The sequence below is a fragment of the Prionailurus viverrinus genome, chromosome C1, assembly GCF_022837055.1.
Source record: "Prionailurus viverrinus isolate Anna chromosome C1, UM_Priviv_1.0, whole genome shotgun sequence".
NCBI classification, from domain to species: domain Eukaryota; kingdom Metazoa; phylum Chordata; class Mammalia; order Carnivora; family Felidae; genus Prionailurus; species Prionailurus viverrinus.
This window is the reverse complement of record NC_062568.1, coordinates 165,766,185-165,781,693: the sequence shown is the minus strand read 5'-3', so window position 1 is coordinate 165,781,693 and position 15,509 is coordinate 165,766,185. Positions and strand designations below refer to the sequence as shown.

The 15,509-nt window shown below is 42.5% G+C and overlaps 1 protein-coding gene and 1 long non-coding RNA gene across 15 annotated transcripts in view; one reads left to right on the top strand and one right to left on the bottom strand.

Moving 5' to 3' along the window:
* FGGY (FGGY carbohydrate kinase domain containing) overlaps window positions 1–9,857 on the top strand; it is a 425,323-nt gene extending 415,466 nt beyond the window's left edge. For all 14 annotated transcript variants that reach the window (XM_047872219.1, XM_047872229.1, XM_047872228.1 and 11 more), the window contains 2 exons: window positions 3,874–3,935; window positions 9,628–9,857. In XM_047872219.1, the coding sequence (XP_047728175.1) occupies window positions 3,874–3,935; window positions 9,628–9,709 (144 nt within the window). In that variant the 3' untranslated portion in view covers window positions 9,710–9,857. The remainder of the gene's footprint in view (window positions 1–3,873; window positions 3,936–9,627) is intronic.
* Window positions 1–15,509, bottom strand: part of LOC125173290 (uncharacterized) — a 58,547-nt gene that overhangs the window by 3,600 nt on the left and 39,438 nt on the right. The gene's annotated exons all lie outside the window — the stretch shown is intronic.

Below are 15,509 nucleotides of genomic sequence, written 5' to 3'. Positions count from 1 at the left end.
GCTCGAGTGGGGGAAGGGCAGAGAAAGGGGAGGACAGAGGATCCAAAGCTGGCTCTGTGCTGTCAGCACAGATTGGGGGCTTGAACTCACAACCCATGAGATCATGTCCTGAGCCTAAGTTGGACGCCTAATAGACTGAGCCACCCAGGCACTCCCATCGTAGAGATTTTTTGGAGATCCCCCACTTTTGGAAACTTCTCATGTATAATATCTTGTCCTTGTTAATGCTACTCTTCAAATAGACTGTTTACTCTTCATTCCTTAGACATCCAGTAGGGTCATCTGAAGCTTCTTTATGCAGACCCCCTCTGCCTCATTGGACAGGATATGAAACAATCCATGACCGCTTTCTCACACGTGGGCCACCTAGGGTTCATGGGAACCAGCCATGCCTTTTGGAGTCTGACAGACTCTGGAAGTGCTGGCTGATTCCAGTGCTGGCTCCTTCACTTCTACACTGATGCTGCCCGCCAGCCCTCCTCTTCCAGACGGGCATCTCACTCAGTCCCCTGTGTCCCACAACCTCAGGGACACATATCAGGTTCCCTGTTGTTCTCATTGAAGCCCTGCTCTCTTGACTTCTGAAGGGGGGAATCCTCTCACCCCTCCCCTGGAAGTAGGCCTCATACACAATAATCCAACGATTCAGTCCTAAAACTCTCTGCCCTTCCATGTGGATGAAAGTTCTAAGAGTTGATTAATGGGTCCTCAACCACCTTTTTTTTTTTTTCCTTTTTCCCACCAATTCTTCAGGGTGGTCTGTTTCCAGCTCACTTTGGTATCTTATATCTGTCAACTTTAGATCTCAGCCAAAACTTCCATTTGAGCATTCTGTCACGTGTATGACCCTTAAGTTCATTCATCCCATAGACATTCCCTGAGTGCACGATACACCAGATGCTGAGTCTGGCGGTGGGAATAATTGTAACAGTTCCTGTCTTAAGGAGCTCAGAGTCTAGTCAGGGAGGCTGGTGTGCTAACAAAAAATTGTGGTGCCATGTCATAAATGCTATGATAGATGGTAGCACAAGTTGCTGTGAGGTAGGCCACAGGGATGAGTCAGAAAAAACCTCCTCAGTGGAGTCAATACCTGAGCTAAGTTTAATGTTGAAATCTATACTTATTAAAGGAACCCCTCTTTTTAAACCTTTAAAATCTCTAGTGCTGGTGTTTGTTTCTCAATAATTAATTAATTTTATTTTATTTTTGAAGTTTATTTGTTTTAAGAGAGAGAGAGAGAGAGAGAGAGAGAGTGCATGTGCGCAAGCAGGAGAGGGGCAGAGACAGAGGGAGAGAGAGAATCCCAAGCAAGTTCTGCGCTGTTGGCCCAGAGCCCACGCGGGGCTTGATCTCACAAACTGTGACCTAAGCCAAAATCAGGAGCCGGATGCTTAACCGACTGAGTCACCCAGGCGCCCCCCTCACTAATTTATTTTAAAAACAGGCAAAGGTAATGTGAAGAAGGGAAGAAAGCCCTGGTGTGTACCATTTGTCCACACAACTGTTTCCCTGGGAAAGGAAAGGACATTTATGGAGCACCCTTTATAATACAGATTTCCTGGGTCCCACCCATGAAGGCAGTTCTGGAATGTCCTCTCAAGTCCAAGGCTTGAGGTCAACCAAGAGGAGTATTTCCTGAGGGCATTTTCAGGATTCCAAAGAGCAAGAGGAGGCAGAATCCACTCTGGAAGGACTGCAGAGCACTACTCTGAAAGAAGTGAGGACAGAACAAGAGAGTTGGCAATGGAGATTGCTGAGGCCATCTTCACAAGATATGGGGCTTACTTTAAAGGAACCAGAACTTAGTCTATGAAGGAAAATACGGAGTGAGCGGAGCTCTTAAAATATCCTTGTGGAGTGGAATGGCAGCAGTCTCACTAAAATGTGTTTAAATGTTTGTCCCTCCACAAAATGGCCCCAGATTGTCCTTTTTAAGTTCTTCTAATCATGGTTTCCTTTTCGGTAATTTTTCGTAATTTAGAAAATCTCCCCCTTTCTTATGACTGCCATTTTCTTTTGTCATCACTGTGCTTGCTGACCTCAGCATCTCTTATTTCCTAGTCAGCCCTTTTAAATCCATTGAGGATTTATCTAGATAACCAGATAACTCTCAGAATGTTCATGTCATCCTTGGGGAAGAGTTGGTAGAGCATCCTAGCCAGGGTAGAAGACATATATGTAAGTGATTAGCAGATGAAAAAGTATCAACTTTCCTAACCCTCAAATAACTACAGAGAAGAAGTTTATCTACTTCTAGCAAAGTGTTTATCACACTCTATTTTGATCGCAGTAAATGTCTCTTCCATTCTCTGGTGAGCTCCTTGATTAAAAGGCCCATGCGATCTTCATATCTGTTTCCTGTGCATGTTGAATGCTGCGCTTGGTCCATAGAAGGGGCTTGGTTTATTTTATGAATATTCTAGGTGCTGAGTAAGCAGTAAGTAGACAGAGCTCCTGGCCTCATGTGGCTTGCATTCTGGTTAGGGCAAGGAGTGGGAGGGAAGATAAGGTGTACATAAAGCGGTAAGTACATGGCATACCAGAAACGAATCAGTGGTAAATAAAATATATAATACAATAATTTATATAAATGTAAATAAATGCATAGAAATAATATATAAATTATTTCTTCCCCTGCTACTATGTAAGTTTCCCCAGGACAAAGGGTATGTCACGTGCAAATCTAGCACAATGCCTGGTACATAGTGAGTAATTAATAGATATGTGGAATAAGAAGTTGTACGTACGTTACCCCAGAATCACTATATCCTCAACAATAAGAGTTCCATAACTGTTCCTAAGGCAGCCCTATTTGAGGAGATGTGTCATGCCACTGCCTGCCGTCTCCCTGGTCGAGTCTGTTGGACTCCAGAGTTTGGGTTCATTCCATTCCCCCTAACTTTTCCATCACCTTACCAGCGTTGGGAGACTGCCCAAGGAAACCTAACCCTCTCATTCCTATAATGGAGCCCACACAAGCCGTGGTTGATCTTGATGCTGCACATATCAGCCACGTCCACCTACCCACTGCAATTCACCGTCTGCCCAGTTGCCCCATTGTAAAGACAAGAATGTCCTGAAGTCATATTCTAGAGTTCAAGTAAATTAGACTCAGCCCACAGGCCTCACATCTGTGCTCACAGTGTTAAAGAGTGCTGGAAAAAAGAGCTGACAATGAACTGAAGAGGTCTTTTTTTGTTTTTTTTTAGTCATTTATTTATTTTGAGAGAGAAAGAGAGAGCAGGGGAGGGGCAGAGAAAGAGAATCCCAAGCAGGGTTCATACTGCCAGTGTGGAGCCCGACATGGGGCTCGAACCCATGAACCGTGAGAGCATGACCTGAGCTAAAATCAAGAGTCAGACGGTTAACCTACTGAGCCACCCAGGCATCCCTGAACTGAAGAAGTCTTAAACATATTATCCTGAAGAGCAGGTGCAAAATGGGTTTCATTCAGTTATTGTAATCTTGAGTTTAAGTAAACAGTGTACTTAGTCGCTAATTATATTGCCTTCTTAAGCCCTCCTCTCCAGGTAATGAGAAGGGAAAATAATTTCCTGCTTTCTGCAGGTGGTCTTTTTTTTTTTTTTTTTTTTTTTTCTGCAGGTGGTCTTAAAGGTGCTTTGCCTTTTGGGGTTGGTTATGCCCAGAAGCCTTCAGTACTCAGTCATTTATTAAGCCCAGTCTGTTTGGTCATAGATTTAACTTTTAATGTTCATTGGGTTTTATTCTCACCACCAAAGAGAAGTTGGAAAAAAAAAATGGACCAACTGAATATCCTAAGGGGGAGTGGTATCTAATTAGAATGTTCTTGCACATGACAAATCACTTTGATTTTAGCTTGCCAACTCAGCTCTTTTTTTTTCCATTTGACAGGAGGCAATGTCTAGAATGAGCAAAGTTGGGAAAGTTGTGTTTCCCAGACTTGAGGATAAAAGGTAAGTTTGTATTTTTTATATGCACAATACTGAGGAATGAGGCCATACAAGGATAAGTAACTGGAGAGCTAGAATAAACCTTGGGGGCTTCTAATCCATTTCTTTCATTTAATAGTTGACACAACTGAGTCCCAAAGAGGTGAAGTTACTTTGTTACCTAAAGTCACAGAGCAAGGTAGGGCCAGACCAGTGGGTCAAATACAGACTTCTGAACTCTCAGACCACTAATCTTTTCCCTGTGTCATTAGCTGCAAGTCTGGTCTTTTGTTCTAAAATGGGGGATCTCTTACATCTTCCATTAAAGGACACAGTAGCATCTGTCTGTCCTTCCACCCTTTGCATCTCTTGGCATTGGGGACTACAACATGACCTTGGTCAGTATTTTAACCCCAATTCACAAAACACTACTTTACTGAGCTCCTGCTATAGGCAGCACATTATGGTAATTTGCCTGTGGCCAGGGTTTAGAGGGGAATAAGACATAATCTTCTGTATGCACATAGATCATTTCAGAACGAAAGGAGAGGTTCTACAATAGAAGTATTACCAGGTGACAAAGTAATCCAAGGAAGAAAGGAATGTGACCCTGTAGGGGTGAGAGAAAGCTTTTGAGAGGAGACAAAGTCTACACTGTCTTTAATGCTGGAAAGAAATGGTCTCCCAGACCAAGACAGGAAAGGACATTCTCAGTGGAGGGAATAACATGTGCAAAGTTATAAAGGTGGGAACAGCTTGCTATATTTAGGTAACCATAAACAACATAGAATTCTGAAATACAAAGTGTGAGATGGAGAGTGGCAGGAAGTACAATAGGCGAGAGGGGGATGTGGAGGGGGTCATCTCATAAGGAGCTTTGAGGCCGTGATGGAAACCTCATCCTGTGGGCAGACTGGGGATACTGAACTTCAGGCAGCGGTAGGACCTAGCCAGACACAGATTTTAGAAAGATCCCTGTCAGAGAGTGAATTAGAGGACCCAAGGGTAAAAGCAGAGAGGCCACACGGAAGTCTTTTCCATCTGGGTGACAGATGAAAAACACCTATATTAAGTCATTGGCACTGAGTTTAAAAATGGAAGGATAGGGGCGCCTGGGTGGTGCAGTCGGTTAAGCGTCCGACTTCAGCCAGGTCACGATCTCGCGGTCCGGGAGTTCGAGCCCCGCGTCAGGCTCTGGGCTGATGGCTCGGAGCCTGGAGCCTGTTTCCCATTCTGTGTCTCCCTCTCTCTCTACCCCTCCCCTGTTCATGCTCTGTCTCTCTCTGTCCCCAAAATAAATAAACGTTGAGAAAAAAATTAAAAAAAAAAAATGGAAGGATAGGGGTGCCTGGCTGGCTCAGTTTGAGAACATGCGAGTCTTGATCTTGGGGTCATGAGTTTGAGCCCCACGTTGGGTGTACAGATTACTTAAAAAATAAGATCTTTCTCAAAAAAATAAAACAATGAAAATGGAAGGACAGTTGTCCAAGTGGCTTTTATAATTTTAGGGATGTATTTGAAGTTAAGCATAAAAGCAAATCCCACCTCTGTAACAGGCAAAGGTGCTGATCCCACCGAAGAAGCATGATCAGTATTTAACAAAGTTGGAAATGTCCATGGAAAAAGCAATCCAGTTCCTTTTAATTTTCTTAAAGCAGGTTTCCACATGGAGTTGGATTGTTAACCCTCCGAATATAAAGCCCTCCCTGAATTCTGGAGTCAGAGAGGCAGGCCATTTTACATGGGGGAGCTCAAGTCAGGAGCATTGAGAGGTCTGAGTCCCCAGTGGCCTTGGAAGTCATCGGCTAGCAGCTTCCTCCTTTTGTAGAAAGATTCTTGTTCTTCGTCTCTGCTCTGACCCTCCCAAGACATTTGAGGGAAGTCTATTTTTAAGTTCTTTCAGTAAATCCACATGTTCTTTTGAAAAGCATCCTTAGCTTGTCAGCTGGGAGCCCTCCTCTGGGGAGGCAGCACATGTGGTGCTCTAGCACCATCTACAGGCAGCCCAAGGTTTGCAAGTAGAAAGCTAACACTTCCTTATGAAAGACTTCAGCATCTCCTCAGTACCTCAAGTCACATTACTATCTGTACGAGACGTTTACTTAGGTTTGTGCCCCACAGAAGCCACTGACTGACTGTGGGGAGAATAAGAAGAGAGGAAATTCAGCTGATTTTAAAATTTAGGACCACAGAGAGCATAATCTAGTGACTCTGGTTCAATATGCTTTTTTCAGAAAGATCCTCAATCTCATCCTTCTACCCAGACCAAATTTATCTGTAAACGTAGTCACTTAAAAGTGCCCTGGGGAAAAAAAAAAACCCATGCTTCAAAGAGAAGGATCAACAGAGTAAACAGGAAATCTGCAAAATAGGAGAAAATATTTGTGTATCATATATCTAATAAAGGATTAATACATAGAATATACAGAGTACTCTTAAGACTCAACAACAATAGGGGTGCCTGGATGGCTCAGTCGGTTAAGCGTCCGACTTCAGTTCAGGTCATGATCTCGCGGTTCGTGGGTTCAAGCCCTGCCTTGGGCTCTGTGCTGACAGCTCAGAGCCTGGAGCCTGCTTCACAGTCTGTGTCTCCTTCTGTCTGCCCCTCCCCCATTCACGCCGTGTCTCTGTCTCTCAAAAAAAATGAATGAACGTTAAAAAAAATTAAAAAAAAAAAAGACTCAACAACAACAATAACAACCCAAATCAAAAGTGGGCATCGATCGTGAGTAGATATCCCTCTAAAGATTACATACAAATGGCCAATAAGCACATGAGGAGATGTTCAACATTGCTAATAATTAGGGCAATGCAAATGAGATACCACCTTACACCCATTAGGATGATTACCATGAAAAAAGAGAAAATAACAAGTGTCAACAAGGATACGGAGAAATTGGATCCCTTGTACACCATTGGGAGAAGCATGATATGATGCAGCCACTGTGGTGGTTCCTCAAAAGCTAAAAATAGAATCACCATATGATCCAGAAATTCCGCTTCTGGGTATGTACCCAAAAGGACTGAAATCAGCATCTCAAACAGAAATTTCTACTCACATGCTCATAGCAGCATTGTTCACAGTGGCTAAAATGCGGAAGCAACCCATGTAGCCAGTGGCGGGTGAATGGCTAAAGAAAAGTACATACATACAGTGGAATATTATTCAGCCCTAAAAAGGAAGGACATTTTGACACATGCCACAACATGTGTCAGTCCCATTTACAGATAAAGAAATTTAGACACAAATGGATTAAATAACTTACCCAGGGTCACAACATGGATGAACCTTGAGGGCATGATGCTAAGTGAAAAAAGCCAGTCACAAAAGGACAAATATTATAGGGTTGCACTTATATGAAGTACATAGAGTCAAATTCATAGAGAAAGTGGAATGGTGGTTGCCATGGGCTGCAGGAAGGGGGAGAAGGCGGAGTTGGTGTTTCATGGGCACAGAGTTTTAGTTTTGCAAGCTGAAGACAGAGCTGTGGATGGAATGGTGATGGTTGCACAGCAGTGTGAGTGTATTTAATGCCACTGTGGTGTATACTTAAAAATGGCTAAATTTCATGTTACGTATATTTTACAATAAAACATTTTTTGAGAAAAGGAAAAAGCACGGGGGGAAAATGTGCCTTGGACCTCAGCTTCCCATGTGTAAAAAAAGGAAAAATATAGTCTATCCATCTTTTGGTGTTCCAGGATAACGGAAGGATATAAGAACAACATTAATCCCTGTTTGTGAACACTTGACAGCTCACAGAATATTTCATGTCTAAAATTCAGTCAATCTGTGACGGAGGTACGGCTATCATCCCTCTTACGGCAGGGAAACGGAGACACCATTTAAAGAAGTTGTCCAGGGGCACCTGGGTGGCTTGGTTGGCTGAGTGTCTGACTCTTAATTTTGGCTCAAGTCATGATCCCAGGGTCATGGGACCAAGCCCTACATCAGGCTCTGCACTGAGCATGGAGCTTGCTTAAGATTCTCTCTCTCTTTCTCTCTGCCCCTCTCCCCGCTCACGCTCTTTTTCTCTCTCTCTAAAATAACAAAAAGAAAAAAATTTTTTAAAGTTGCCCAAAGTCACCCAGACTTCTCTGCCTGTGAAGCCAATACTTCTTCCACTGGGCAAAGAATAAGACCAATGAACAAAGTTGCTGCAAAGTTGTCAGGATTAAAATTGAAAATCTTCAGGGCACCTGGGTGGTTCAGTTGGTTAAGTGTCCGACTTTGGCTCAGGTAGTGATCTCATGGTTCATGAGTTTGAACCCCACGTCCGGCTTTCTGCTGTCGGTGCAGAGCCCACATGGGATCCTCTGTCCCCCCGCCCTCTCTGCCCCTCCCCTGCTCAGACTCTCTCTCAAAAATAAATATTTAAAAAACAAAATAAAAAATAAAAATTGAAAATCTTCAAGTATATGAGAAGGTTATTGACCCAAACTCCCTTCAAAAAGGTTTGATATTCCAGAATGGAGATATCCATCTCATATAATATAAGAAGTATTTAATGGTAAATTGTCATAGAGTATTGTTAGAAGGAGAAAACTTCTGTCCCCAAAATCATTCTATGATTAATAAATTTCGAGGCTCATAGAATGGGTTTTAGTAGAATCTACTTAGTGCAAGAGTGTTGATAATGTTGGAATATTAATTTTTTTAAATGTAGTAACCATAATCGGCACTGATAACCCTAAGTTCCGGACACTATTCTCAGTGTTTTTCATTCATTGCCTCATTTAATTCACCTAACAGCTCCATTGAGGTAGATTCTATAATTATTCCCATTTACAGATAAAGAAATTTAGATACAAATTGATTAAGGAACTTAGCCAGGGTCATACATGGCTTGGTAGATTCTGGAATGTTCTGGAAAGAACTCTTCTGGAAGGAGTTCTCAGGAAAGAAGTCCTCTGGAAGGAAGTTGGCTTCCTCAATTCCATGTCAACCCCACCTCATGTCAGCCCCTCCCAACCAAGAGGAGTAAGGACAAAGTTACAAGTGTTCAAGTATAATTTGTCTTAGCTGCTATTATCCCTTTCAAAATCAGGCTGCCTTGTGGCCAACACCACATTCTAACAGGTCCAGGGATAACAAGTCTACCAGGACCCAGATGGAGAGGAGGATGGGAGGGCAAGATCCACCCAGGGATGCCTGGACGGCAGGGCACAACTAGAGGGAAGGCCTTAGTGACATTTTCACAGGATTGTACTCCCAGATAAAGCAGTCTGCAAAGGAAATGTAGGTGTGGAATCCACAAAGGGTGATGAAAATGTTCAGTCTCTTCTCTTTTCGGGCTGTGGTTTTTAAACCAGTCATCAAACCTGGGGCTAGTCATAAATGAAATATTTATGAAAGCTGGGAGTGAGAAGGGGCCTATGTTGAGCCTAAGCCTCTTAGTATGTTATAGTGGAGGCTGTGAAGTCAGACAGACCTCAGTCTGCATTCCAGCCTCGCTAGTCTTTAGCTGTCCTACTTTAGATACGCCTCTCTGAGCAAATGTCTTCCCTTCTACAATGAGGATAATAACACCCCATGTAGGTTAGGGATAATAGCGATGAATCATGCTGATCCATTGCTCAGGATGTTAGAAGCATTCACAAAATGGGAGACGTCTGCATGACCATAAGGGATATATTCCTGTTCTTCTGAATATAAGGGGAAGCTGCATCGCGGTTGTGTCTGAGATCATTCAGCATATTCATTTTTCTCCCACAGATACTATGACAAGAAATACCAAGTATTCCTGAAGCTGGTTGAACACCAGAAGGAATATGCAGCAATCATGAAAGGAGACTGAGCAGAGCATGCAGGTGCCAGTGCCAGAAGGTTCTGCGTCACTACATCAGGGATTTCTGTCTTATCTTATATTCAAGACCCTTTAGGTATCACTCTATCATTTCTGTATCGTCTCTTAATAAAGGCAACCAAGACGTGTGCAACCAGAACTAGAGTCTTCCATCCCAAAATACCACCATGATGTAGTTAGCAGTTTCTGCAGACACTACCATAAAGACAGAAGTTTTCCATAAGGTTATAGGGTCTCCCATGGGACGAGACCTTGGAGCCCATTCAGCCCAGGGAAAGCTTGCACTGGTTGAGTCACTGTCAGCCATCAAATGAAAGACTTGCATTGCTTTAGGTATGACAGCTAATGTTTATTTTATAGTGTGGCTGAAAGCCTATTATTAACGTCTTATTTGGGAATAATTTCAAACTTACAGAAAAGTTGCAAGAATAGGAATTATGCAAGGAACACCCATGCATCTTTTACCTCTAATATATTCACCCCATTGGCTTTACCAATTGTACGTTCTTTCCACACACATATATATACCTGTATATGTACATACACACACGTGAATTTTTGAGTCATTTGAGAGTGAATTTCCTTAGACTTTTTATATAGCACTTTTATTTAATTTTCACTCATATTCCAGTTTTGTCAATAACTCAGTGTCCTTTATGGCATCCCACCCCCCCCCCCGGCCCCTCCTGTGTAGGATCCAGTCTAGAGTCAGATACTGCATTTCATGACAGAATCCTCATCTTGCAATTACCATGTTAAAAATAGGTACTGGTAGGAATCATCAGTGGATCCAGGAGGGAATTTTAACAAGTGGCAGGATGTATGCGTGGTCTTAAAATGTCTCCTCCCAGATTGTTTAGTACTTACAAGAGGAGAAACAACATTAACTATACAGGGAAGAAATGGGACAGCATCTTGATTGGGGGATGAAAATTAACTTCATATGGGTAGATGGACATCACGTGCCTCTGGATGTGCTAGCCTGAGGTCACAGCATCAGTCTGGCTGGGAATGCATAGCCTGAATCTAATCATAAAAAAAACATCAGACAAACCCAAAATGGGCAACATTCTATTTTTTAATGGACTATATTCTTCAAAAATGCCTGTGTCATAAAGACAAAGAAAGGCTGTGTAAAGTTTCCAGATTAAAGAAAACTAAAAAAAAAACATAAAGACTATAAAAGCTTTCGATGGAGACAAGTATTTGAAGAAAAAAAAAAAGAAGGTTGATACCATAACACATGCATAAACACACATAGACATACACATTTGTACATATACACACTCACACACAACATTCCAGACCCAAGAGTAACCACTAATGTTGGCTCTAGAGCCACCATAACTCAGATGAGTTTGGATAGAGGACATGTAGACTTCAGCAGGTAGGGAAGAAAAGTCACTACAGGTCAGTCCATAAACATCATTTTATTTTTTTTTTAATTTAAATCCAAGTTAGTTGACACGCAGTGTAATAATGGTTTCAGGAGTAGAATTTAGTGATTCATCACTTTCATGTAACACCCAGTGCTCATCCCAACAAGTGCCCTCCTTAATACCCATCATCCATTTTAGCTCATCCACCCACCCACCTCCCTTCCAGCAACCCTCAGTTTGTTCTCTGTATTTAAGAGTCTCTTATGGTTTGCCTCCCTCTCTGTTTTTATCTTATTTTTCCTTCCCTTCCCTTATGTTCATCTGTTGTGTTTCTTAAATTCCACATGTGAGTGAAATCATATGATATCTGTCTTTGTCTGACTGACTCATTTCTTTTAGCATAATACATTCTAGTTCCACCCATGTTGTTGCAAATGGCAGGATTTGATCACCAAGTAATACTCCATTGTATATATATACCACATCTTTATCCATTCCGTCAGTCGATGGATATTGGGCTCTTTCCACAATTTGGCTATTGTTGACAGTGCTGCTCTAAAGATTGTTTACAGGGACATGTGCCCCTTTGAATTAGCATCTTTGTATCTTTTGGATAAATACCTAGTAGTGCAATTTCTGGGTCATAGGGTAGCTCTATTTTTAATTTTTTTGAGGAACCTCCATACTGTTTTCCAGAGTGGCTGCACCAGTTTGCATTCCCACCAGCAAGGCAAAAGAATTCCCCTTTCTCCACATCCTCGCCAACATCTGCTGTTTCCTAAGTTGTTCATTTTAGCCATTCTGACAGGTGTGAGGGGATGTCTCATGGTTTGATTTGTATTTCCCTGATGATGAGTGATGTTGAACATTTTCTGTCTGTGAGCCGTCTGGGTGTCTTCTTTGGCAAAGTGTCTATTCATGCCTTCTACCCATTTCTTCACTGGGTTATTTGTTTTTTGGCTATTGAGTTTGGTAAGTTCTTTCTAGACTTTGGATACTAACTCTTTATCTGATATGCCATTTGCAAGTATCTTCTCCATTCCATCAGTGGCCTTTTAATTTTGTTGATTGTTCCCTTCACTGTGCAGATGCTTTTATCTTGATGAGGTCCCAATAGTTTGTTTTTGCTTTTGTTTTCCTTGCCTTCCGAGACATGTCTAGTAAGAAGTTCCTGTGGCTGCAGTTAAAGAGGTTGTTGCCTGTTTTCTCCTCTAGGATTATGATGGTTTCCTGTTCAACATTTAGGTCTTTCATCCATTTTGAGTTTATTTTTGTGTATAGTGTAAGAAAGTGGTCCAGGTTCATTCTTCTGCATGTCTCTGTCCAGTTTTCCCAACACCATTTTGCTAAAGAGACTGTCTTTTTTTCCACTGGATATTTTTTCCTGCTTTGCCAAAGATTAGTTGGCCATACATTTGTGGGTGCATTTCTGGGTTCTCTATTCTTTTCATTGATCTATGTGTTTGTTTTTGTGCCAGTATCATACTGTCTTAATGATTACAGCTTTGTAATATGGCTTGAAGTCCAGAATTGTGATGCCTCCCACTTTGCTTTCCTTCTTCAACATTTCTTTGACTCTACAGGGTCTTTTCTGGTTCCATACACATTTTAGAATTGTTTGTTCTAGCTCTGCGAAGAATGCTGCTGGTATTTTGAAAGGGATTGCATTGAATGTGTAGATTGCTTTGGGGACTATCAACATTTTAACAATATTTGTTCTTCCTGTCCATGAACAGGGAATGTTTTTCCATTTCTTTATGTCTTTTTCAGTTTCTTTCATAAGCTTTCTTAGTTTTCAGCATATAGATCTTTCACCTCTGATTAGGTTTATTCCTAGTTATTTTATGATTTTTGGTTCAATTGTAAATGGGATCTATTCCTTGATTTCTCTTTCTGCTGCTTCATTATTGGTGTATAGAAATGCAACTGATTTGTAGACATTGATTTTATATCCTGCAACTTTTCTGAATTCACATATCAATCCTCGCAGTTTTTTTGTGGAGTCTTTCAGGTTTTCCACATAGAATATCATGTTGTCTGCGAAGAGTGAAAGTTTGATTTCTTCCTTGCCAATGATCTTCCTTTGCCAATGATTCTTCCTTGCCTTTTATTTCTTTTGGTTGCCTGATTGCTGAGGTTAGGACTTCCAGTCCGTCAACAAACATCTTGAAGTTCTTAATCTGTGCCAGGTACTGTGCAAAGCACTCGAGCACAGGGGTAAATAAAGTATGGCCCAGATCTCCCCATTTAATGAGAGATAGAGACAAGTGACTACACTGTAAGAGGCACTGCAATAAAAAGGGCACCTGCTGGAGCAGCTGGGTGGCTCAGTCGGTTAAGTGCCTGACTTCACTCTGGTCACCATCTTGCACTTCATGGGTTTGAGCCCCGCCTCGGGCTCTGTGCTGGCAGCTCAGAGCCTGAAGCCTACTCTGGATTCTGTGCCTCCCTTTCTGTCCCCTCACCCACTCACACTCTGTCTTTCTCTCTCTCAAAAATAAACATTAAAAAAAAGGGGGGAGGGGGCACCTGCTGCCGTGGAGTGCATCAAACACCCGGAAAAGGAAGAAGCAGCAGAGGGTTGACAGGTAGGATGGAAAGGAACATGGTATAATGGCTTTGAGCCCTGGCTCGGGTTTCTGGGCCTGGCTTTCCCTCTTATTAGCTGTGCCACTTGGGAAAGACCCTTAACCTTCCTAAGCTTCAGTTTCCTTATTTTCAAAATGCAGATATTCATAGTACCTTAGTACTTTACAGGATTACATAAGGATTAAATGAGATGATATATGTAAAGCACTTAGGTTAACTTCCTGGACCATGCCTATTTTTTGCAGGGCCTGGTACCTAGAAATTGCTCAGAATATTATAAAAATTACCGAGTAGGATGACCCTACCCACTTGTGAAGGCCAGCTCTACAGTGGCATTCAATGCTATCCAAAGGATATTGACATCTTGGACATGGTCCAGGTTGAAGGTGGGTATGTGTGTCCAGTCAAGCAGCAGGAGCAAGTCCAGCTCATTCAGCTTGCTAGACCCCAGCCAGCACCTGGGCCAGAGATGAGAAGGATTGGGGAGTTGGGCTCAGCACATCTGAGGAAAAGTCGGGTACAGTAGGACCCAGGCATGATGTCAGGACCACATCCGGACAGGCTTAAACTGGTAAAGCAGATCAGCACTGACTCAGAAACAAGGGCAGGCCTGGGCCTGCTCTGGCAAAGCAGAAGTGCTGTGCAGGGTAGGAACACGGAGGAAGGGGAATGAAGAATTTTCCTCTATGTTCTCTCTAGTCCTTAACTACAGTGCTGAGAGGCAGACAGCACTAACCTCACATTCCAGCTGAGAAAGTAAGGCTCAGAAAGGATGAGCAGCTTGTCCAGGGTCCCCCAGGTGATAGGGCTGGCATTCAAATTCAGATCCGTCCCGGTGGAGAGCTTCGGGGGTCACCCCCTTATCATAGCTGTAGAGGAATTCTGCCCCAGCACCTGCTCTTTAGTGACAGTGCTCATGCTGTGAGTGTCCCATGCTCTCAAGCAACTGCTCTCCCACTCAAACATGACCCGGGGTTCCCCATGCTTTATAGAAAAAGGAAAACACACACCGATGAGTCAAGGATCATGGGAACCCTAGGAATCCGCTGGCATCTCAACAGTGAGGGACAGCTTGATAGAAAAGCTGAAAGATCTTGGGCAAGATTCTTAACCCCCAGGCCTCAGTTCTCCCCATGGGTCAACACGATAATCCTGCTACCTACCTTTTAGGGTTAGTGGTAAGGAATCAGAAAACTATGTGTAAAGTTCCTAGCACAGAGCCTGGCAGTAACAGGCACTCCACAAATACTGTTTCTACAGTGTTCTCTTTGGGCCACCTGGCCAGAGGGTTAATTCCTAAGAAAATTCTGGTTCCTACTATAAAGCCAGTGTTTTAGGAAAATGTAAATGTCTGTGTGTGTGGATTTCTATAACCATATGTAGCTTGAAAACAAAAATTTTAATGGCTCCAATACTCACCTTCTTGCACTGGGAAAGGAGGCTTTATTTAATGCACACATGTAAAGTATAAGTACATTTTGCTTTCATGAAGAAGAATTACTGCGTGGCCAGAATGGTTTGTGGGATTTTTGTTTTGTTTTGTTGCCTACCGAAACCTTTTCTTTCAAGTTGAAGCCAGCCTTGCTTAACGAATCATTTTGCTGAGGAACACATTATAGGTTTTTAGTTTTGACCCCAAATACTTGCCATATGTGAAGAACATAAATGGGGCTTTCAAAGGAGCCCGAGAGAACAAAAGCGGGGAAAGGGAAGTGGGGAATAAAAGACAAGAATGGCAACATGCAGGGTTGCCATAACCCTCAGATGCGACGCCAGTGTTTGCTGGTCCACATGAGGCATATGGGAGGGATGCCCTCTCTTAG